Source organism: Cyprinodon tularosa, unplaced genomic scaffold, assembly GCF_016077235.1.
Source record: "Cyprinodon tularosa strain WSP-4 unplaced genomic scaffold, ASM1607723v1 ctg4, whole genome shotgun sequence".
NCBI lineage: Eukaryota > Metazoa > Chordata > Actinopteri > Cyprinodontiformes > Cyprinodontidae > Cyprinodon > Cyprinodon tularosa.
In genome coordinates, this window is record NW_024039118.1 from 2,730,747 (window position 1) to 2,753,846 (window position 23,100).

General features: G+C 39.3%; 1 protein-coding gene across 1 annotated transcript in view; it reads left to right on the top strand.

Annotated features, from left to right (window-relative positions):
• The window catches only part of lmbr1 (limb development membrane protein 1), a 65,189-nt gene extending 44,765 nt beyond the window's left edge, over positions 1–20,424 (top strand). Inside the window, exons 11-17 of the mRNA XM_038297934.1 lie at positions 1,305–1,381; positions 1,864–1,941; positions 5,792–5,865; positions 6,105–6,195; positions 6,781–6,847; positions 13,705–13,866; positions 18,367–20,424. Of these exons, the coding sequence (XP_038153862.1) occupies positions 1,305–1,381; positions 1,864–1,941; positions 5,792–5,865; positions 6,105–6,195; positions 6,781–6,847; positions 13,705–13,866; positions 18,367–18,452 (635 nt within the window). The 3' untranslated portion in view covers positions 18,453–20,424. The remainder of the gene's footprint in view (positions 1–1,304; positions 1,382–1,863; positions 1,942–5,791; positions 5,866–6,104; positions 6,196–6,780; positions 6,848–13,704; positions 13,867–18,366) is intronic.
• Positions 20,425–23,100: the final 2,676 nt, after the last annotated feature.

The following is a 23,100-nucleotide window of genomic DNA, read 5'->3' on the forward strand; positions in this document are numbered from 1 at the left end:
TTAATTGCTTTGCTAAATAATTAGTTATGTAGTTTTAGATCTAGCTATATGGCACCTTTACTATGGTAACCTAATGCACAGCATTATAGCAGCCTGTGTCCAAATAAAAGTTTTCCTGATCTCCCTCTGAGAGATCCTGCTGTTGAAAAACTGACCAAAAACATTTGTTTAGATGCTAGTTTTCCCCTTTTTAAGTGCAGTTCTCGAGCTGATCATAAATTTATTATGACATACCCTGGAATGCCATTTTGATTTTATGGTGTAGCTTAGTGATGTGCAATGGTAAACTATATTAGGCCCCTGTCATGTGTTATTAATGATTTCCAAAACAATCAGGTCTGATGAACGAATTCTGGCATTAGTGACCAAAGTTTATCTCAAAGGAAAAGAAACAAAACAGATTCAATTGAATTCTCAAATTTTGTTATTTTTGACCATTTTTCATATTTAGCACAACAACAACCCACCAAGATCTGTTCTCCATTGGCAGAGTAAGAACAGATCTTACTGCATTTTGTTTTAGCTGGATGTCTGGAAGTTTTTACCTTTTTCGTATCACTTTAGATTATTCCAAAGAAGAAAGAAGTCAACTAAAAATGAACCCCACTAGCACCCATGAGCAATAAAATGTGAGCTATTTTGAATTTAACACACTTGTCATAAAGATGTTTTAAAAACGATTCAGTATAGAAATCTAAAAGGTCCATTGATGTTATTTAGAAATGTTTCCATAAAGTGGGTGGGATGTGTAGATTTGAGATGATCTGGTCATATTTCTCTTTATAAAGACAAATCAGATCCCCCCCTGTGTGCAATTACAGTAGACCAACAGCCGCAGACAGCTAATTCAACAACATCACTGTGGTCATGGTCACATTTCATGGTCTGTGCAACTGGGCAACAACCAATGACCCATTGCCAACATTTGTACTATAAAATTTTTTCCAACCAGCTTTAGGAGCAAGCAAGCCTCCCTTATTGTTTATGTTGGTTTCTAATTTTCAGAGTACACAAAGAAGTTTTTAATCAAAAGTAGCTTATAACCTGAAATCACTTCAAATATTAGTTTACTACTATAGATGAATGGTTCTGTTATTCATAATGATTTCCTCTGTTTCATTGAGTTCACCCTGATCTAAATTTGTGCACATGACTGACTCTTGGATTTGAGTGTATCCTAAGGTCAAGGCCGAATTCATTAATCCTGAAAAGAGCGTAAAAATAACTCTACACCTATTTTTGTCCCTTACATGTTTGGTATATAATATTTATGATGGTTAACTCTCCGCTTTGCTGTACCTCAGAGAGAAGAAAGAAAGCATCAGGATGGGAGAAGAACTTGTTGTATCCCATAGTAATGCTGATCCTGCTCGCAGGAACGGTAAGTGCTGAAGCTGACCTGTCATTAGGCTCTGTTTGCTCACGGCGTATGCAACCTGGCTGCTGGCCACTGGAGCTAAAACAGTCACCTTCAAACTCTTCTTTCCCACAGAGTCTGGGTGGAGAAACTACTTTTATCTAATAGTTGTTTTAAACAATGCTGATTAGCTGCCTGCAATAACTGGGATTTTCAATAAATTACACAGTGAAAAATACTATTTATGCCAACTTATACCACTAGAAAAAGCAAAGCGGCCATGTGTGTAGCATGGCACGTGCGTCACACTCCTGCGTACTTCTTATTGTTCGGCCTATTTTAAGCTTTATTTCGGGGCTGTTTCTAATCACAAAATAGTGATTATACCTTACCATCCCTGCAAATCAGCAAGTTAAATATATTGTGATAGCAAATTCTGAGAAAAAAAGACCAATTACCCTCTACGCTATATGTCAACAAATCTATATCTTCCTCTCTGTTTGCAGACGATTTCTGTTATTATGGTGGCCCTGAACATTCTCTACCTTCTAGTGGATGAGACGGCCATGCCCAAGGGATCCACGGTAAGCCCTCTGTCTAACTGCAGGACTCCTTTAGCTTTTTCTCTCATACTCACCGGCACACACCCAGAATGTAAACTGCAGAGGAGCCTGCCTATGAGACTTGCCATGTCCTCGGCTGAGACATAAATCAAATTCCGGATATGCTCAGGTGCTGTGGAAAAAAAGGAACCCAAAGAGATGGTAATCTGTATCAAAACCATGTGTTACTGGTTTTGTTTTTTGAAGTTCATTCAGAGTCATTTCACAGCAACCTGCAGGGTCAGTGAGCTTGTTACGTGTTTCATGTCCACAGTGATTGAAAAAGCTGCCTCTCCTTGTTACTGCAAAGTCAAGCGGGGCCAAGCAGAGGGAATCTGGTGTGAGTCTGATTGAGTAGAATGACTCTTAGAGATTTACATCTTCAACTAACAAGCGGACCTGTGTTAAGCTTTCTGTATCTCATCCCCACACGCAGCGGTGCATGCATGTGTGCTCTTACGTGTATGCGCGTGTGCTTGTGGTTGCATTCTTGTCTGGGAAGGGGCAACATTATGTATCCTATTTCTACCACATTATTCTTCGTCTGGCGGGCATCTGAAAGAGCTGCCGTCCACATTCCATTTATTTTATTGAGAGGATGTTTGCTTTGGCTTGACGCATCTGTGAAAATCCCCCTAAATTACACTCGTCATGTAGCTTGAAACTGTCCTCCCTTAACGTTTGGCTCAATTAAACAGGTCATGCCTCTTTTCAACTGGATGGATGCCACACGTCTGATCTAATCTCATAGGACCAGTAGAAGGGGTGTGTCGTCTTTTTAAACAATCAATACTGATATGAAATCCATCTGTTTACCTATGTAACCTATACATTAATCCACTCTGCCCCTCTGGCACAAAAATTCCCTCTGCCCAAAGTTTAATAGTTTGTAAGAAATGAGGATGGTGGAAAGAAAGTTGGGAAACATCTGGTTTGACATCTGGACAAGCCACGACCCGAGCAGCGACTCCGACTGTGGGAAAGTCAAATGAACCCCTGATATGCTAATTGTTATACGAAGAGCACACAATGAAAATGCCCCGTCAACGTTTGTCTTCCTTTCCAACTGAGCATCCTACTGCAGTCTCTAGCATACAGAGCAATGTCCTGCTCAGCTTTACAGAACAGAAGAGTAAAAAGAGAAAGAACCAGAGAACATGCAAAGCTGTCGCTACTTCTATTAAGGGAAGCAGTATTTTATGGCTGTGTGAACCAACTCTTTGAGGGGGACTAGTAAAGATGTTATTGCAGCTCTTTTCCTTTGGTAGCTATCACACTGACATTGTATTTTATTACAATGGGCAATAAGCTGCAGGTTTATGGCTTTTTCTATCCAACTGCATTTGGTCTTTAAAAAATGAAAATTTTAATATCTTGGTTAAAAATATCTTTTTTAACTGGAACATATTCAAAGATCCAAATAAAAACCCGGACTTGTCTGCTCTGCTTTCAGGGTTTTCAAATATTTTTGAATGCTAGTGTATACATTTATTACTAGTTGAATCTGCAGCTTGTAGCTATGGATGTGCGATGGTGGGTTACAGCCTACACACACCGTATAGTTAATAATGCAAGCTATAAAGCTGCTGATTATTATGGCCTTGCTGAAGTCAATAATGGAACCTTTTGGAGTTGTCTTGAAAGTCTGTCACATTGCAAAAAAATTAAATGAGAGGTTGTTTTTTTTCTGAAAATAAGGGTGTTTTCCTTGAATTGAGTAGTTAAGTGACAGACTGCCAATGCACTGCAAAAAAACCGATTAGAAATAAGTAAAAGCTTTCTAAATTAAGAGTAATTTGAGTAGGTCAATAAGATGATTTGCCAATGGAATGAGTATTTTTAGTCTTACAATAAGATAATTAGATAATATGCACTTGAAACAAAACGATGCAATTGATTTTTTTTCTTATTTTTAAAAGTAAATCATCTTCTTCCATTGGCAAAGTGTCTTAATTACCTCCTCAATTCAAGAAAAAATGCACTTCTTTTTAGAAAAAATTACCTATTTAGATATAAATTTTTTTGCCATCTGCAACAAAACCATTTACATTTAAAATAAATAACATGGTTCTGTCTTATTTCAAGCACATATTATCTACTTATCTTATTTAAAGAGTGAAACTACTAATTCCATTTGCAAATCATTTTATTTACCTACTCAAATTAAGAGTAAATGCACTTAATTTAAGACATTTTTACTTATTTCTAGATAGTTTTTGCAGTGCACAACTTGGACAGACGTCAAACCGTATTTGGTAACGTTGTAGTCACCAGAAAAAAAAATCAGTTGGATGTGCAATTTGCTGATGTGCTAACCCCCATTAGCAAAACCAGCTACTTAAAATATTATATGTCAGCTACAGATGGTGAACGTTTCACACTTCATGTCCAAAAACATGAACTTCCCCTTTAAGGTTATCAGGGTTTCCTATGTGTTACTAATCTGAAATGTGCTTGTTTGTTTTGTTTTTAAATACATTATGGTTATTGTGATCTTCATTTTCTGCTTGGCTAATTATAATCCCAAATGTAAACATGGGTAACATGTTTACATTTACATGGCCTGAGACTCTGTAAAAAAAACTTCTGCAGCAGACATGGTCAGTTGCACAGAGATACAATTTATTAAATTAATATATAATTAATAACAATGGGCATCCCCATTTCTTAACTCTGTCTGAAGAGTAAATGTCACTCTGCAGCCTGAAACCATGCTGAACTGTACCACACCTGATAGTTGGTATGTATGAAAAGCTAGTTGATGTAAATGTGTAAATTGTCGCATTTAATATATAAGTCACTATGTTTACCATTCCTGCAACCATAAAGACATCAGGTTGCTAAGCTAGCTATGTAATGGACTAAGAACTCTGCAGTGTGGCATTGCAGTAAGCTAAGAAAGATGACAGTTGCATTTGCAGGCATGAAACAACGTGCCAGACAGGAGTCTTTTGTTTTGTTTTGTTTTTTTCTTGAAGGCTGTTTCAGAAAACAGATCAGACTAAGAAGACTTAAAGGTAAAGTCTACTGATCATAAAAACATGAATAATAACAAATACGACTCGGACGGAATAAACTTTCAAACGTTTAAATGTAAAAATGTTTTCCAGGATTACAGTATGTTTATGCAAAATTCAACATACTTCAGAAAAATGTATTTATTACATCTTTTTTTTTCTCTGTAAAAGTAAGAGCAACTACATTTTTGCTTTTGTATTGTAGGTATTTTAATTTCACTTTTGAAAAGATTGAGTTCAACTTTTAAACTACTTGGCTCAATAAAGTAATTAAGGTATGAGCTATAATTTGTTATTGAAAGATTAGTTCTTGTGCCAAGTCTAACAAAAGCAAATATTAATCAAATAAAACACTAGCTTGAAATGTTCAGAGAATGTAGATGTTTGTCTTTGTCTTTTTCAAAAGATCTTTAGTTGGGGAGGGGGGCTTGTAGAGTATTTGCTTAAGTATTTGTTTAAGTTGTTTCCATGTTTTTGGCAAGCTCTCAGCCTGTCTACGCTTCTTACCGTAAGCAATATGGTGTTTTTGTTTGAACACCTGTTCACATATTGTGTGATGAACAGCGATTTGGAAGGAGCTTCTTTCATCCTCTTTCATTTATTATTTAGTGAGATTGAATTACTTTTTTGTCAAGTTGGAATATTCCTTGTGCAATATATATACCTCCTGAGATAATGTGAACTAGTCCCAGTAACTAGTGCTATCATAAACCTTTTGTTTGGATTTAGGATGTTTTTATGTTTAAGTGATGCTATATGACTGCTAATACATTGTTTTTTTTTTTTTTTTTTTTGTTGTTGTTTCTATCGTCCAGGATCGAGGAATTGGGAACACATCCTTGTCCACATTTGGCGTGGTTCAGGCAGTGCTGGAGATCATCCTCATGTTGTATCCTTCAAGTGACCTCCCTTTTGTCTGTTGTATGCTCCATGACCAAAAGCAGCACCACCAAGGCAGCTTTGTTTGCTTAGGGCATAGCTCAGCCAAACACCTTCCGGGAGCATTTTGTGTTGTTTCATCACCTTTTATTAAAGTTGAAAAGAAGCAATCCTGGAAAACATGTGAAAGACTTAAGAAAACGTCTTTGCTGCAAAGTGTTTTTGGTCCTTGATTGATTTGTTGAACAGCTACTTGATGGTGTCTTCCGTCGTTGGATTCTACAGCCTGCGTGTCTTTGAGGGATTCACTCCCAGGAAGGATGACACAACCATGACAACGGTAAAGATGGGCTGAAGAGGGAGTGAAGATGCTGAAATTACCCCCAGAGGTTCTGATATGTTTTGGGGCTCCTTCTCTTTGTCCGTTTTTTTTTTCCTCCTCCATCAGCTTCCTTTTTCCCTGAATCCCTAAGGCTTCCCAGCGGTTTCTTCAAGGTTTTACAACGGCTTTCCTCAATGTGTCCAATATTTGTTTGTGGGTTGTGTAAACACTGACAAAGTGCAAGCTCCTTTCTTATACATCAGAGGAAGAATGGGTTTTTAGGGGGTTGAGGATGTGTGCTCTGTTCAGCCTATAGTGGCACCTTTTCACTTGGTAATGAGTTTGGGAGTGGCGGAGCTTGTTAACTAGCCATGACGCTTTAGTGAAAGGGCTTGAAAGGACAATGGAGGGAGCCTGGTAATGAGCAACTTCAGAGGTACTAATTGTGTAATATGTGGAACCAATTTAACATCGAGTGGGGTGTATGTGTGTGGGCACATCAGCACTGGAACTGTCGAAGTGTTTTATTTCTCCACAAATAAAGTGTACATTATGTGCTTGAGCGGCCTGAAAACTAAAATGGGACAATTTTCTTATTTTTAGATCATTGGCTGCTGTGTGTCCATCTTGGTCCTGAGCTCAGCTCTACCTGTAATGTCCAGAACTCTTGGTGAGTTTGCTTTTGTACCAGTCTGTTTTTGTCTGCTTGTATGAGGAACATTTTATGAATTAAAAAGGTAAATTGGATTTTACATCTGAGCATCTAATTTTATGCAAAACAGAGACTGACTGACAAGGCTTTATGTGTCTAAACTTGCTTGGTATTATTTAACCAGGAAAAAATAAAGTTTACATTTTTGTGTCATTCTAAGAACAAATTTTAAAATGTAAATTTGCACGTTTTAAAGCTGCTTTTATTTAGATTTTCATCTACCTGATGACCTGACTGTAAACAATATGGTGCTTTAAAAAATTATCTATCCCCTTTCACTGTATGTTTTGTAATGTTGAAGTCACAGTACACTTTGTACAGTAGCTCATGGCCGTTTCTCAATTCGCAAGAATGTGAGTGTGTTCTCGCCTAGTATGTTCGTGCAAGAACACAGGGAAAGTATGGACTTGAGGAGAACGGGAGCATGCAGCATAAATATGGGTCAATTGGAACAGAAACGTACTTGTAACATCACCACAGGCTTGGCTCGTCTGCAGCTGCATTTCACCTCCTGTTATTGATAATTCTCTAGATAATAATAAATCATTTACTTTTTTTCATTTAGTGGGGGAATAATAGTTTACACAGTCAGATAAACACAAATTAAATGAACATTTTGCCAGATATAACTTAAAACCTCCATCAGAACCAGCAGTACTTCACACACGGCTATTCCCAGAGGACTGCTGTAGACAGGCTAAGAAATGCACAAGTAAACATATTGAGAAACAGCCCATGTTCTTAAAAAAATAAGACCACATTGTGATTATTTCAAGAATTCCTTTTTTAGAATAGAAGAGTAAATACTAGAGTAATCCATCCATCCATCCATCCATGGCCGGGTCTCGGAGGCAGCAGTCTTAGCAGAAATGCTCAAACTTCCTGATCCACACACGGCTCCTCCAGCTGCTCTGGGGGGACCCCGAGGCGACACCAGGCCAGTTCAGAGACATAGTCCCTCCAGCGTGTCCTGGGCTTTCCACGAAGCCTCCTCCCAATAGGGACATGCCTGGAACACCTCCCAAGGGAGGCAACCAGGAAGCATCCGGAACAGATGCCCGAGCCACCTCAGCTGGCTCCTTTCGACATGGAGGAGCAACAACTCTACTCATAGCTCCTCCCGGATAACTCAGCTCCTCTCCCGATCTCGAAGGGTGTGCCCAGCCAACCTGCGAAGGAAACTTATTTGGGCTGCTTGTATTCGCTGTCTTGTCCTTTCGGTCATTACCCAGATCTCATGACCATAAGTGGGGGTGGGAACATAGATTGATTGGTAAATCGAGAGCTTTGCCCCAGACTCTGCTCCCTCTTCAAAGTCCGATGCAGGGACTGCATCACTGCCGACGCCACACCGTCTGTCGATCTCACACTCCGTCCCTCACTCGTGAACAAGACCCAAAGGTACTTGAACTCCTCCACTTGAGACAAGAACTCTCCACACACTTGAAGAGGGGAGTCCACCTTTCTGCGGTGGAGAACTATGGCCTCGGATTTGGAGGTGCTGATCCTCATCCCAGCCACTTTATACTCTGCTGCAAACCGCGCTAGTGCATGCCAAAGGTCCTGGTTTGATAAGGCTACAGGACAACATCATCTTCAAACAGCAGAGATGATATTCTGAGGACACCCTCCGGTCCCTGACCTCGCCTACAAATTCTGTCCATTAATGTATTGAACAGAACCTGAGACAAAGGGCAGCCCTGGCGAAAACCAACATGCACCAGGAACAGATCTGACTTACTGCCGGCAATGTGACCCAACCTCCTGCTGCATTTATACAGAGAGCAGACAGCCCTTAATGGAGGGCCCCGGACCCCATACTCCCAGAACACCCACCTGAGGACCAGGAGGGACACTGTTGAACACCTCCAGATCCACAAAACACATGTGGGCGAACTCCAACGAACCTTCGAGCATGGACAACTCTGACTCCATGTCTCCAACCTCCCTCAGGAAACTTGTCTGGAGGTTGAAGTTAAAGACCGCACTAACAGGTACCACTAGACGTTCCCAACAGACCCTCGCAACATGCTTAGGCCTGCCGGGTCTGACCAGCTCCCTCCCCTGCCAGCGAACTGAGCTTACCACCAGGTGGTGATCGGTTGACAGCTCTTCCCCTCTCTTCACCAGAGTGTCAGAGACACGTGACTGGAGATCAGATGCTACAACTACAAAGTTGATCATCAACCTCCGGCCTAGGCTATCCTCGTGCCACGTGCGCTAATATATAATATAATTTTTTATATAATTCAATTTTATTGTCATTACACTGTCACAAGTACAGAGCAATGAAATGAATTCTCTGCATTTAACACATCCCCTTGGGGAGTAGTGGGCTGCCATTGTGCGGCGCCCGGGGAGCTGTGTGGGGTTAAGGGTCTTTGCTCAGAGACCCAGAGTGGCAGTCTGTGGGAGTGGGGGATCAAACTGACAACCTCAAGATTCAAAGCCCTATGCCCTAACCACTAGGCCGCCACTCACCCATTATGGTCACCCTCGTCCTCAAACATGGTGTTTGTTATGGACAAACTGGGATTAGCACCGAAGTCCAATAACAGAACACCGCTTGGGTTCAGATCAGGGAGGCAGTTCATACAGATCACCCCTGTACAAGTCTTACTGTCGCTGCCTGTTTGGAGTTGAAGTTCCCCAGTAGAACAATGGAGTCCCCTGTTGGAGCCCCATTTAGTTCCCATCCCAAGCACTCCAAGAAGGCCAAGTGCTCTGCACTGATGTTGGGCCCATAGGCCGAGACAACGGTAAGAGACCTGTCCCCCCTGCAGCTCTGCTGCACCTCTCCCAAATTGTAGGTGACAGCAGACAGTGCCACAGACAGGAGGCCGGCTTGTTTTGTTTTTCTGATAAATCGAAAATGTCTGCATCAAGCTCATTGCGACACAATGCTGCGGGGAGTGTAACCAGCCCTTGAGATGGGCGGCAATGAGCCAGGCCACCCCAGCCTGCAGCTTCTCCCCTCAGGAGCTTTTTGCCATGGGAGACCCTACCAGGGGCATAACGCCCTGGACCACATAGCTCCTAGTATCATCTGCTCACTCAAACAATCCCACCATGTTAAGATGACAGCTGGCAGGGTGCTGGAGTAATTAATTGTTAAAAAATAGCATATTATAATAGCAACTTAGCACTTCAAAAACTGTGATGGGAGCGACATGTACTGTAAACATGGCTCCTATACAGGCATTTTCAGATTCACTCTTAAATGTGAGGTCATTTAGATCCATTTTACTTACATTTCCTTCTGTGACACTAGACCAGAGTGCAAATAAAAAGGGTGAAAATACCCGGAGTGGCACCATCATAATGTCCGCAATAAACATGCAGAGCCCAGCTGTTTAAACTCTCTTCTGTGTGTTGGTATGTGTGTGTGTGTATGTGTGTGTGTGTGACTGGTTTGAGAATGGGATGGAGCAAACATACAGTGAGTCACAGAGAGCTTTACAAAATATCAACAGGTTCTGCTTTATGACGCTGAATAAATGAAAGGAATACATGACTGAGATGGAGCTGGAGAGGAAAAAACGCATTGAAAGTCGAGTGTGAAGCAGTGACGTGTCAAAAGAGTTTTGTGAGTTTTTGTGTACTTTTAGATGTGGGAAGACAAAGCTATGCAGGTTGTATGCCATCTTATTAGAAAGGTGGCAAATATGTTACATCAGCTGCATATCTTTACCCCTTCCCAGGGATGGGGTTACTAACCTAAATAAACCTTAAGTTTGAGACAGAGAGTCAGTGTCTCCTATTGATTGAAGTGAGGGTTGTTATGCAAAACTGAATATCTAAAGTTTTATTCCTGATTTTCCAGGTTGTGAGGAATATTAAGCATTTTTCTCCTACTAACAGATTAATCCTTAAACATCTCTGGGAGTCCCTGATGGCTTTTACTAAGATGACAGGTTAACATCACAGGGTATAGGCTAAAAAAATCTGATGCATTGTTCCTACCATCAAAATAACTTTCAATGAGATGAAATGCTGGAATTATTTTTCTATAAGTTCTTCATCTTTTTGCACACTTTAACAAGCTGCATCTAATAAAAGAGACACTCTTCTTTGAGGAATATGGTGATAGTTAATAAATTAAAATAATTTTAACACTTTTTCAATATAATATCCAATAAATCAGTTTGTGGTTTCAAAATTCAATAGCAGGTTCACAGAGTAAAATGTTATGGATTCTAGAAATGTGCTGTTCTAGGTGGCTGTATGTTGAATCTAATCCTTTCTGTTGTTTCTAAGCTACAGACACAATAGGCTAATTAATTTGTGGCAATAGCTGGCGATTTAATGATCCCTTCCTCTCTGTTACACTTGCAGTTCTCATTTTGCTAGCTCCCGAACCAGTGAAAAGACAATTTGGGAGTTTTTCAATAAAAATGTTAGGGACTCATACATCTTTAAAGTAAGACCTCTTCTTGAGAAATTGGATCACAATCTTGTTTTTTCTGCTCAGAATAAAACCCCCTTTATAAAAGACAACTTGCATTAAAGAGAAGATGGTGACAGGAAGCTGAAGAAGCCATGAAAGATTGTTTTGAGGTCACATTATGAATTATGAAGGAGACATAAGTGCAATGGCTAGCTGTATAAACCTCACTGTAGATGGCATCATCCCCACCATAATGATGAGAGGCCTCCCCAATAATAAACCCGTAATATCATGTGACCTGAAGGAACTACAAAAAAATGAGAAGAACCCCCTAGTTATTGTGGAGTGTACAGAAGCAACTTAGTCAAGTTAAGAGAAAGTAGGAAGGTATACAGGAAGCAGCAGGAGAGCAAGTTCCAGCAGAACAATATCAGAGATTTCTTGTCAACGATAAAGAAGGACACTGGCTTTAAGCAGGATCTGAAGTCTGGACAGAGCCAATGAACTAGACATTCTTCAAAAACATTCTTCTCTCCTGCCCACAGTCAGACATATGCCTTCATTGGACCCAAAGTTTCCCTGTCACACCTCAAATGTTTCATCTTGCACTTCTGCCATAAAACTTCCTACCCAAATGCCTGCACAGCAGTAGGCCACTCCTCCCTATGGTGCGAATCAAAAGCACAGGATAGATTTTACTGGAATGTGTAAGATTCAAGGACAAATGATGATTAATATTATTTAATGATTAATGTTATTTTGCAGCAAAAATAATATATGCCTTTTTATACCAAAAAATTAGAACATATTTTATGGATTCTATTTTTTGTTGTGTAAACTAGGATCAAATTAGGCTTACAGATGACATTGGTGGGAAAGGTTTCATGCTTCACTACGTTTTATACATTAAAACCAGTAGATATGTTTACATGTGCATTTCCCCGTCCAGTCTAAATCTTGGTTGATCAAAAGTTCAAAATCTCAGTTAACATGGACAGGGAATTGTCAGATGCTGTCGAGTTTAAGTATTTTCCTTTCCTTAATTACCTTTCAGTTGAAAAGAAGGATTGAATTATGTGTTGCACACATGCGCAGTGGAGATAATTTTACTCCAAAGATCTGAATGGGTGTGTACATAGATCCCAGAAGTGTAATTAACTTAATGCAATACTCTGATTACAAAGTGTTCCTTTAATTTTTTTTGAGTAGTTTATAATACAACTGGGACATTTTTTGACAAAGAATCTGTATTTAGTTTATCTGACTTACATAATATAAAATATTTTAACAGCAACAGACCATGATATAACCGATGAATGCCTCTAGGATGTGGAACCAGCAGCATGCAGATCTCTGCAACTCTCTACTAGGGATATGCTCTACAAAATTCAAAAGTCAATTTTTTAAACTCTAATCAGATTTTATCAAATTACCAAACTAGGATCAAAACCCTATGGTATTAGAAACAAATTTGGCCAGACCACAGTGGCTAGCTGTATTGACTGAGGTCTCCGTCATTTTTCTCCCTGCCTCTTCGCGGGCAATTTTGTTAAAGGTCTGTGATGCATGCCAAACTGCATACTGTGGCTGCAAATACATCTCTGCAGACACCGGATCGATAGCTCAATCTAATTGACGGGAGAGATCGTGAAGATGTTACAGGAGAAGTAGTGCCCAGAGACTGGGGCTTCTTCAGTCTGACACATCAGAATATGACTACTGCATACAAATTGTAGGAGAGATTGGGCAGTTATGAAACACAAGCTTAAAATGGTGGTTTGCTTGATCTCTTCATCATAATAAGTAAAGCTGTATTCTAATGACAGCCTAAGATGTGTTGTTAATCCTAATAACTTTCATTATTCTACTATAATAGGAGTCAGTATCATTTGTTTAAGGGTGCAATGAGAAAAATAAAAATATATGCACTGTTGTGGAAGTCTGGAGCAAGAAGAGACCTTCAAAATTAACTACATCTATCATTTTGACGAGGGTAGTCACCTTTAATGCCTTTCCACTCTCATTATTGTCTGCTTGAATGAGGTTTTTGTATTATATGTATTTTTATAGTGCCAAGCATGCATATCAAACTACAGCATTAGAGGTGTAAGTTAGTGAGTTAATTTTGGCATTTCCTTTTTTTCCCCTTTCATTTGCCTTGTTTATTGTAATCAGTATGATGTCAAAACAGTCAGACTTGTCTTATATGTTAGTGAGGGGTTAGCAGCATTCTTTAAGTTTGGGGAAAACTGGTCACTCAGCTTCTTTCGATGCCTCTCACTAATACAACTTTAAACAGTTGAAGCATAATGGTGAAAAATTCAAACACTTCTAAGAGCCTTGTTTTACTTTGATTCTATTGGGTGGGACATGACGTTTCCAAAACACTTTGAAAAAAATATGTGACACTTATGTTTGTGCTTTACAGGTATCACTAGGTTTGATCTCTTGGGAGACTTCGGGAGATTTAATTGGCTGGGAAACATCTACATCGTCCTCTCATACAACTTGCTTTTTGCTGTTGTGACAACTCTTTGTCTTGTGAGAAAATTCACTTCAGCAGTGCGGGAGGAACTCCTGAAGGCCTTAGGTAATTGTCTCTTAATCCTTTTTCTAACCGAACTTTAATGTTGTTTTTTTTTATCCAATCTAAAACATAAACAACTCATTGTTGCATTTTAATATGAGAATGAGAATGTCACTTAAATGTTCATTTTTTTCAGTGGTACAATTCTAAGTTACATTCATATTTAAAAGACACTATGCACACAGAGAGATATTTTCAAAACTTTTCTTCTTTTGATTGTAATGATGAAGGTTTATCAAGTAAATAATTAGTATTTCTATAGCACCTTTCACAGACATCAAAATCCTGAAGGTCTTCAAAATGATCACATCAAATACATTAACACAGCAAAATTCATTTAATCAGATGGTTGGCCTACATAATTATGGCAAAAACTGCAGACCTGGTCCTCATCTTGCAGATAGTTGATGACACTTTCTGCAGAGAAGGAAAGACAAAAAGCCATTGCTTAAGAAGCCAGCTCTTGAATGCTGTTTGCAAAAATATTAATGGGAAATAAAAAAAAAAGTAAGAGTGTACAAGCAACAAGTATAGCCTCTGTCTTTAAATAACTCTGAAGCAAAGCTACCGTATTTTCACGACTATAAGGCGCACATAAACGTCTTTTTTTCCCCTCAAAATGTGCGGTGCGCCCTATGGTGCGGTGCGCCCTATGTGTGTTGCAACTGCGACTTTTGAGACCACCTCATTGAGGAGATGATGAAAGAGTGGCTGAATGTAAGGAGACCAGGTGTTTTTTTTTCCCACTCATCACCATCGCCGTTAATATGACTCCATGCGTGCCCATCTCACAGCTGATGTGAAAAACATGGGGAAACAAATTAATGCTGTGCTCGCTGTCAACCAGGTGCAGCAGTAGCAGCGAGTTTACATGCAAAGTCAACGGTTGACGAGCGTATAGACGCAGCAAAAGGTCCCGCAGCGCGTTTTGAGCAGCAGGCGCAGCGAGTCGGGAGCGCGCCGCCAACGCGCTGCTGCTGCTCGAGATGGAAAAAATTGAAGTTTTGCTGCTGGACGCGCCGCATCAACCAATCAGAGAAGCTGATCTGGGAGCTGACAGCGAGACAGACACATCGCTCTGATGACATATGATTTTAAAGCAAATGAAAAAGGCTGGATGGATGAGGAGATGATGAAAGAGTGGCTGAGGGAGGTGTAGGCTATGTGAGGAGACCAGGTGGTTTTTTTCCACGCATCACCATCGCTTTTAATATGTGACTCCATGCGTGCCCATCTCACAGCTGATGTGAAAAACATGGTGAAAAAAAATAAACGCTGTGCTCGCCGTTATCTCGGGGGTCTGACAAAGGAACTTCAACCGCTCGACATCGGTGTGAACCAGCTGTTCAAAGTAAGGCTGCGAGCGGCATGGGAGCGATGGATGACAGACTGAGACCACAGTTTCAGGATAAGTGGAAGGCAGCGCCGGGCAAGTTACGCCACAGTTTGCGGATGGATTGTAGATGCTTGGACTAACGTGTCTGCTGGCTCTGTTGTTCAAGCTTTCGCAAAAGCCGGCATTATTTCTGAGGAGCCGCCCGGCACGGAAAGTGACTCTGACAGCGAAGAAAGGGAAATTGGCATGTCTGATTTAGCGCAGCTGTTTAATTCAGAAACAGAGGATGATGACTTTGATGGGTTCGATTAATACTTTGTAATAAATACATGAATAAAGCACAAACATACTCAGTTTTGCTCCCGCTCTATTTTTCTACCTGAAAACTTAATTCAACAGCAGCCTCTGGGCGGGTCTCCTCTTCACCGCGGCGGCTGGCAGGTGTTTTTTCATCTAAATAATCTAAATCTTGCAGCTATATTTGCTGTGATCAGTGGGAATAAAGTAGTTTTAATATGTTTTTAAGTGAGAAAGTCCACCTGAAAACTTAATAATTGCAGTCAGTTCATCCAGATTATCTATTTCTGTCGGAGGCGCTCAGACCCCCACATACCAGCGGTGCACCAACAGTAGAAATCCCTCTAGGCTGGGTAGCCTCCGGGTTCAACGCGGCGGCTGGCAGGTGTTTTTCATCTAAATAATTTAAACTGCAGGCACCAGGATACCGGTAATAAAAGCGAACATATTCTGTCGGCAGGTTTCAGGATTTTAAGTTAATTTAGGAGTGACCACAGCGCTGTGTCATCTGCGATGTGTCTGTCTCACGGTCAGCTCCCAGGTTTGATTAATACTTTGTAATAAATACATGAATAAAGCACAGTCATACTCAGTTTTGCTCCCGCTGTATTTTTAAATACGCAGTAGAGGTATTTAAAGGTAGTAGAGGACATGTACCTGTATATAAAAAACGCGCCCTATAGTCCGGTGCGCCTTATGTGTGTGTTAAATACAGAAATGGGACACATAACTGAGAGTGCGCCTTTTAGTACGGTGCGCCTTATGGTCGTGAAAACCTTAACTTAATGTTATCCCAGGTAAAGGTACTGGGCTGTTGTGCATTTGTCCTGATGAAAGGATGAACCTGTCTGTTGTTTGTAAATCAAGGTGGGCATAGAATCCAAGTTGCTTTGGGTCCATTGGGAAATTTCCATGGTCAGTAGATTGTTTTGGAGCCATGTAATTTACTCCTCGGTGTGTCACCAGGTTTTCCAGTAGCCTAGCAAAGACTCATTGTTTTCAATCTGGTGTTTGTACTGGAAAAACCTTGAAAAAAAAAAACCAACAGCCATTGAGGACTGGCTTTGGGGACCACTGCGTGATAAATTATAAGGTATTATAAAGAGAATAGGAGTGATTCCAGACCCAATAATGCAAAGGAGCTAAAGGCAGATTTAAAAAGCATTCTGGGTTGCATTTAAACTAAAACCTTAACTAAGTAACAAATAACCTTCATCCTTTGTTGCATTGAGGCAACAAATAATGCAAAACAAGCCAAATAACAGTGCAATGTATGGGTACACCTAAATAAGAATACAAAGTTTAATACTTTAGTAAAAGATACATAAATCCCAAACAGAAATTTTTAGAGCATTTATTTATTGCAGTTTTGATTTGATTTGATTTTTTTCAGATACTCATAATAATTGGGTGTAATTGGGTGTTGTAGTAACAAAGCAAACAGGCAGTTAATGCATACAGTGACACACAAGAAAGAATAATAAATATTTAAAAAAATTCAGGGGAAAAAAATATACTGTACATTAAAAAAATGGCAGACTTAGATTAAATTAAAATTGATCAGTTTTGATTTATAGAGTGTCAGTACATCAATATTCAGTAAGATTGAAAGAAAAAGAAAAGCATTTTAATATATAGATAATTGGTTATGGCCATATCACAGGCTACACTGATGTCCAGAAGACAACAATTGGGATCTATCAAAGAGGGTGAGCCAGCAGAGACCATAGCTACATGAAGCTGGTTTATCTGGGATGTATCCAAGTATATTTACAGAAAGTTTAGTGGGAGGAAAAAGTGCGGTAGGGATAGTTGTCCCAGTACCAGTGAGAGCAACAGCCTTAAGAGGATTGTCAAGAAAAATCCATTCAAGACTTTGGGTTGAGGTTCCCAGGCAGTAGACTGTAGATGCAGTTGGTATTTCTGGAGCAACCACATTGCATTAAGTCTAATGTGAAGTTTGATTTGGGGTGCCATGCAATCTGCTGGTGTTGGTCCAGTGATGCCCACAATCTACCAGGAAGGGTTAGAACATGGGATAAGCTCTGCTGAAAAGCCGTATAGAGATGCTGATTTCATTTACCAGTAGGACTTGACACTAGCCTGCACTGTCCCTGGTACCGTGGTACCGTTACTGTGCTTGATTGGCCAACATAGTCTAGCGCCATGAATCCCTAAGGAGTTGATGGAGCATTTTCAAGAATGAGATGACAAACAACAGACTCCGCTATGCAGGTAAAGAGGAGGCAGCTATTAAAGCAATCTGGGCATCCATTACATCTCACTAGGCCAATGTTACAGGCTGATGCCTTACATTTCTGTTTAAAATATCAGTTTTTATTATTATTTCATAAAATAATGCATTTTTCAAAAGCTAAGTTCAGTTTGCCACCTTTAAGCCATAATAACAAATATCAAAAGAAAGAGGCTTGATATGTCTCACTCTAAACTTTTACAATTTTTTACTATCTTAGATCAAACTAGGCTCACATTTCTATATTAATAATCCTTTGTATGCCAACCTAATTTCTGAAAAACAATTTATTTTTTTATTTTCAGTCCACTTTTTGAATTCAGTTGCTGAAATAAATAAGCTTTTTAGTGATATTCTGATTTTCCGGCAATGCATGTGCGAATTAATTTATTTTCTCAAATTGTATGACCTAGTGAGACACAAAATAGTAAAGATTGTGTGGTTTTAAAGACTTTGTCTGACTGGCCTTAAATGTTTGATATACTGGATGGAAAAGGGTTAGGAACTGTCAGATAGAGGCACCGAGGGGAGAAAAGAACATCAATACCTCAACCTCAATAAAAGTCTGAGGTTTTTTTATTTATGAGATTTCTCTGCCTTATCTTCCACCACCCAGGTCTGGATAAATTGCAACTGTCAAACAGCCCCGCAGACCCCGAATCTGGAAAGCTCTCTGCCAATGGGCATCAGAAAACTCTCTGAAAGGGACGATGGAACAACACACACACATAACACACACACACACACACACGTAGCTGAGCCACAGGGAGATTTCGACAGTACTGTCTGAGTGCTGAAAGGTGAAAAGGAAAGGAAGGAACTTAATAAACCCAGGCAGTGTCTGACTGTTGCTGCAAATGGAGGCTGAGAGCAATTTACCTTCGTGACATTCCATCCTCTGCGTCTCTGATGGAAGCTGGGACAAAGCCAGGCGGAGACAGGAGTGAAAAAGACTGGCATCAGTGTTCTGACCTTGATGCTAACCTCAACCTCGACTGTGACTTTGAACTACCCATCCCGTTTCTTCTGGGGCATTCTTGCTCCCAGCATTTGACACCTTATTATTTTGTTCTGCAACCCCTCCCTTTGCACTAGCTGTAAGCAGATGATGCATCTTCTGCTTGGTTCCGTTGTATCAAAGTCTTAAATTAGTCTCTGTAACTAGCTGAAATAAATAAAAAAATAAAAATCTGATTAGTTGGAAATGTATTTAAAGTTTTTTTTTTTATTCATGTAGGTTTAAAACTGAATACATTTTATTTTTTAATATTTTGAAAAGTGATGCAAGCATGAGAGGTGTGTCAGTTTGTATTTTTTAAATAGAAAAACAATGGAATATGCTTTATGGTTATTCCCACTCCACAGAGCCGGTGCAGAATGCTGCACAGCATCGTGGGCAGGGTATTGGCATTGCAGCCGGTCAGGTCCGGCCATCTCATGTTGTAATCCTGCTGTCATATATATGTTTTTATCTAGCTTTCTACAAGTGGGATTTAACCTTTTTGATGTCTGTTGGTATATGGAAGGATTTTTTTTTCTTTAAAGGTGCTCCAGTTTTGATTTTTGAAAATCAGGAATTGGGAAAGTTTTTGGTAAAGCTAAATCTCACTGATCAGAATACTTTATCTGAAGGGAATATTTTTTTTTTTCTTATTGCTGCACATCTTATATCATTTAATTTTGTTCTTTAAAAAAATACAGAAAACTGTTTGTAAAGGTTATAATTAAATGTACATAATATTTTGTTTCACACATTTATTCCATTTTTTAATGTAAATAATCCTTTCTTACTGAGCCCATCTAAAGTCTGAATGATATAGCATTTTTGGAGTATTTTCTTTTTAAGTAAATATATTTCTCCTTACAATGTTCACACATGATGTTTAGTACTGCCGCTTAGAGGTACCTATCGCATTGATCTCATCCTTCGCAGCATTAAGGATAGTAGGTCTCTTCTTCTATTAAAAGTGGAAGTCGACAGTTCAAAGTAATTGAGGGGCTGTCAAGAACACGATTGTAGTGAGACAATATTTAATACAAAAAAAGTGCAAAAAGAGCAGGTTTGTTTCAGGACCAACATCAGTAGAACACACACGATTTGTATTTGAGTTCACCGAGCACCACAAGCCAGCCAGCTTTCTAGCCAAGAGAACGACTTGGTAACTCAGGCATCCCTCTGCATTTTGTTGCAGTGCTGCATAATCTTCTAAACTGTGATTTTTCTTTGTCTTCACAATCACCTCGAATGCCTTATGAAAAACATCTTGTAGGCTGGATGTAATGGTAATTGGTCTTTTTGCACAGCTGCACTGTGATGCTATCTGCACCAACTTTCTGCTTCAAAGCCAGCTGTACCTTCTGATACTTTTCACAGTTCATGTTCATTAAGCAGCTTTACTTCTAAGCACTTTCTTGCATGGTTGAAATGATTCTGTTATCTTAATGAAGAGTGAAAGTTTTTTTTCTTCTTTTTTTATGACATAAATGTAAATCTGACTATATGCATTCAAGACTGGAACAAAAATGTACAATTCTCTTTTTTAAACCCGCAACATTATGCTTTAAACAGGAGATTATTATATAAAGGACAATATTTCTGAATAATAGTGATAACAAAAAATCACTCTATGTTGTGTTCATGTTTTATTTGCTCTAGGATCACACTACCATGTGATACCAAGGAAAAAAGGGATATTAAGAATTGAATAGCTTTTCTTTAAAAGGATGGCAGTTGAATAAGTTGGTGTTAAGGTTGAATTATTTTATGTGTGTACAGTTGTGTTGAACTCCCTAAAAAGAAAAAAAGAAAACTGGGCTCTGATAATTAGTAAGGAAAATAAACAATCACATTTAAATACTGAACCGTGTTTAATTTTAAAGGCGTTTTTGGTTTTACAGTGCACATCTCTGGTGTATATGAATTTGGGTGTTAGGACTTGGAAGTTGTGTGCTGCTGGTGTAGCTTTCATTTCTGTCAGTCTCTGCATGTCATTTTGGGTACATGTTTTGTGAATGTATTTTTTACACTTTCTCAGTTTGATAAATGGTATTTTTGTTGTTTGTGTGTTTCAAAATAAAAGTAAAATGTTTACCAGCTTTTATTCTGTGTGTTATCAGTAGTTACTGCTGTTCAAAAACGTACGTAGAAAAAGTAGAAGATTGGATTAGTTCAGGGGTGGAAAGTAGCAAAGTACATTTAGATAATTACTGTACTTTTTTGGACACCACTGTTTTATAGATTTAATGACGTTTCACAAATGTGAGAAACTCAAGGCAGATATTATTTGTAGTTTATACATTTTATTAATGCATAAGTTGTTGCCATGTGGCTAATTTGTTCAGTAGGATGAGTTCTCAAATCTGAGTTGCAGTTCCTTTGTTGTAATAAATTCAACTTTAAACCTATTCCATAGTGAAAGTATAGTGAGAATCAAGAAACTCCTGTTTTCTTCATTTTGTTTTTAAATAAGAAATAATATTTCAAATAATTGTGCCATTTTTATGCTGAAGTTCTTAACAAGTGGTGTAGAATTTGGAGCAGGTGGTTCTATGCATCAATTAATCAGGCGGTTTCTGAAAGTTACAAGGATATTTCAAATTACTCAGAAAATTAGAAATGTAGCCTACTGATATTAGAAATACTTTTAAATACTTATATATTTTCAAAAAGTGAATGCTTCGATACTTAAATAAATGGAGTAGATGTTTGACCGAGTAACTTTTACTTGTGGTGGAATAAGATTTGACTAGGAGTATCAATACTTTCACTCAAGTACTTTGCAGGGGAGTGGCGGCTTAGTGGTTGGGGCATAGAGGTTGGAATCCTGAGGTTCTGAGTTTGAGCCCCACTCCCACAGACTGCGACTCTGGGTCCCTGAGCAAAGACCCTTAACCTCACACTGCTCCCCGGGCGCCACACAAGGGCAGCCTACTCCTCCCCAAGGTGATGGGTTAAATACAGAGAGTTAATTTGTTGCTCTGAACTTGTGACAGTGGGGGACAGGGGGGAGTACTGTTGAGTACTTCGTCCACCACTGGACTAGTAAGGCTAAGATTAATAAAGACACAGTACTGAGCTCAAGTTTCAGTTCCTGATCAGTTTTCCTGCCGACAAACCATTTCTTACTCATGTATTTGCATGTAATTATTGCAGATTGATTTACTTTACCTGGAAGTTAGAACTTTTAGATGAATTATTGAAACAACTCATAGAAACTCACATCAAATTTAATTTGAATAGTGATTTATATATATTTTTTTATTTTGAATACTTCTCTGCATTTACCCTATCCCCTTGGGGAGCAGTGGGCTGCCATTGTGAGGCACCTAGGGGGTGTGAGGTTAAGGGTCTTGCTCAGGGACCCAGAGTGGCAATCTGTGGGAGTGGGGATTGAACTCACAGTTGTGTCTTTTTTCCCGTTGACTAGTTCAACTCATAAAATATAGATTGATCTCAGTATTGTGCCTGTTAGATGCTTTATATAGTCGTATACCCGACTTCCCCTATATTAGACAACAGTAAGGATTGGGCTCCAGCTAATGAGCAAAACACAAAAATGCCACATACTAAATATTTTAAGATGGCATTTATTGCAATTAAGGCACATTTTCTACACTGTTCTCAATAATCATGCGTTTAGTATGTAAAATCTTTAGCATGCGGGGACATAAAGACTAGAGGTTTACTGCAATATTACAAAATATTTAAATGGTCAATTTAATAATCTCTTCTGCAGGTTTAATTTTGCTTGGAAACGTGGGATAGCCCAACCAATGATTAACAAGTGGCTGCTTCCTGTATTTAGTGGACAGTGTATTCTGCTGTAAAATCTTTCATAGCGAGTTGCTCTCCATTTAATTGAATTTGTCAAGGTTGAGCCACTCCTGCCTCGTGCTTAACCTTTTCACACCAGATAAAGAAAAATAAAGCCTTTTTTTTTTGCACACACCCAGGTCCCCTGAATAGGGAAACAACACGGCTGGTAAAGAAAGCCTACAATGAGACCTTAAGGAACAGCAAATCTTAATGTCTTTTCAGCTCCACGGTGGCAGTCAAGCCTATGAATAAAAGTCTGCTGTGCATTATCGGACTTTCTTATGTGTTTAGTAAACAAAAGATGACTACTCCCACGTATCCACATTCACATTTTAAAGTGACTGATCACATCTATAGAGATCTGTACTCTTTATAAAGCAGCTTTGATGCTCTTGTCCCATTTCGAGCTTTAACATGTCAGGAGGAAGGCAAGGCTGAAAGAAGAATCAAACCAGGATTAGACCTTTTTATTCATCCTGCATGATGACCAACTATGTGTTGTTTCCGACCGGGCTCTGCAGTCGCTCCCACTCG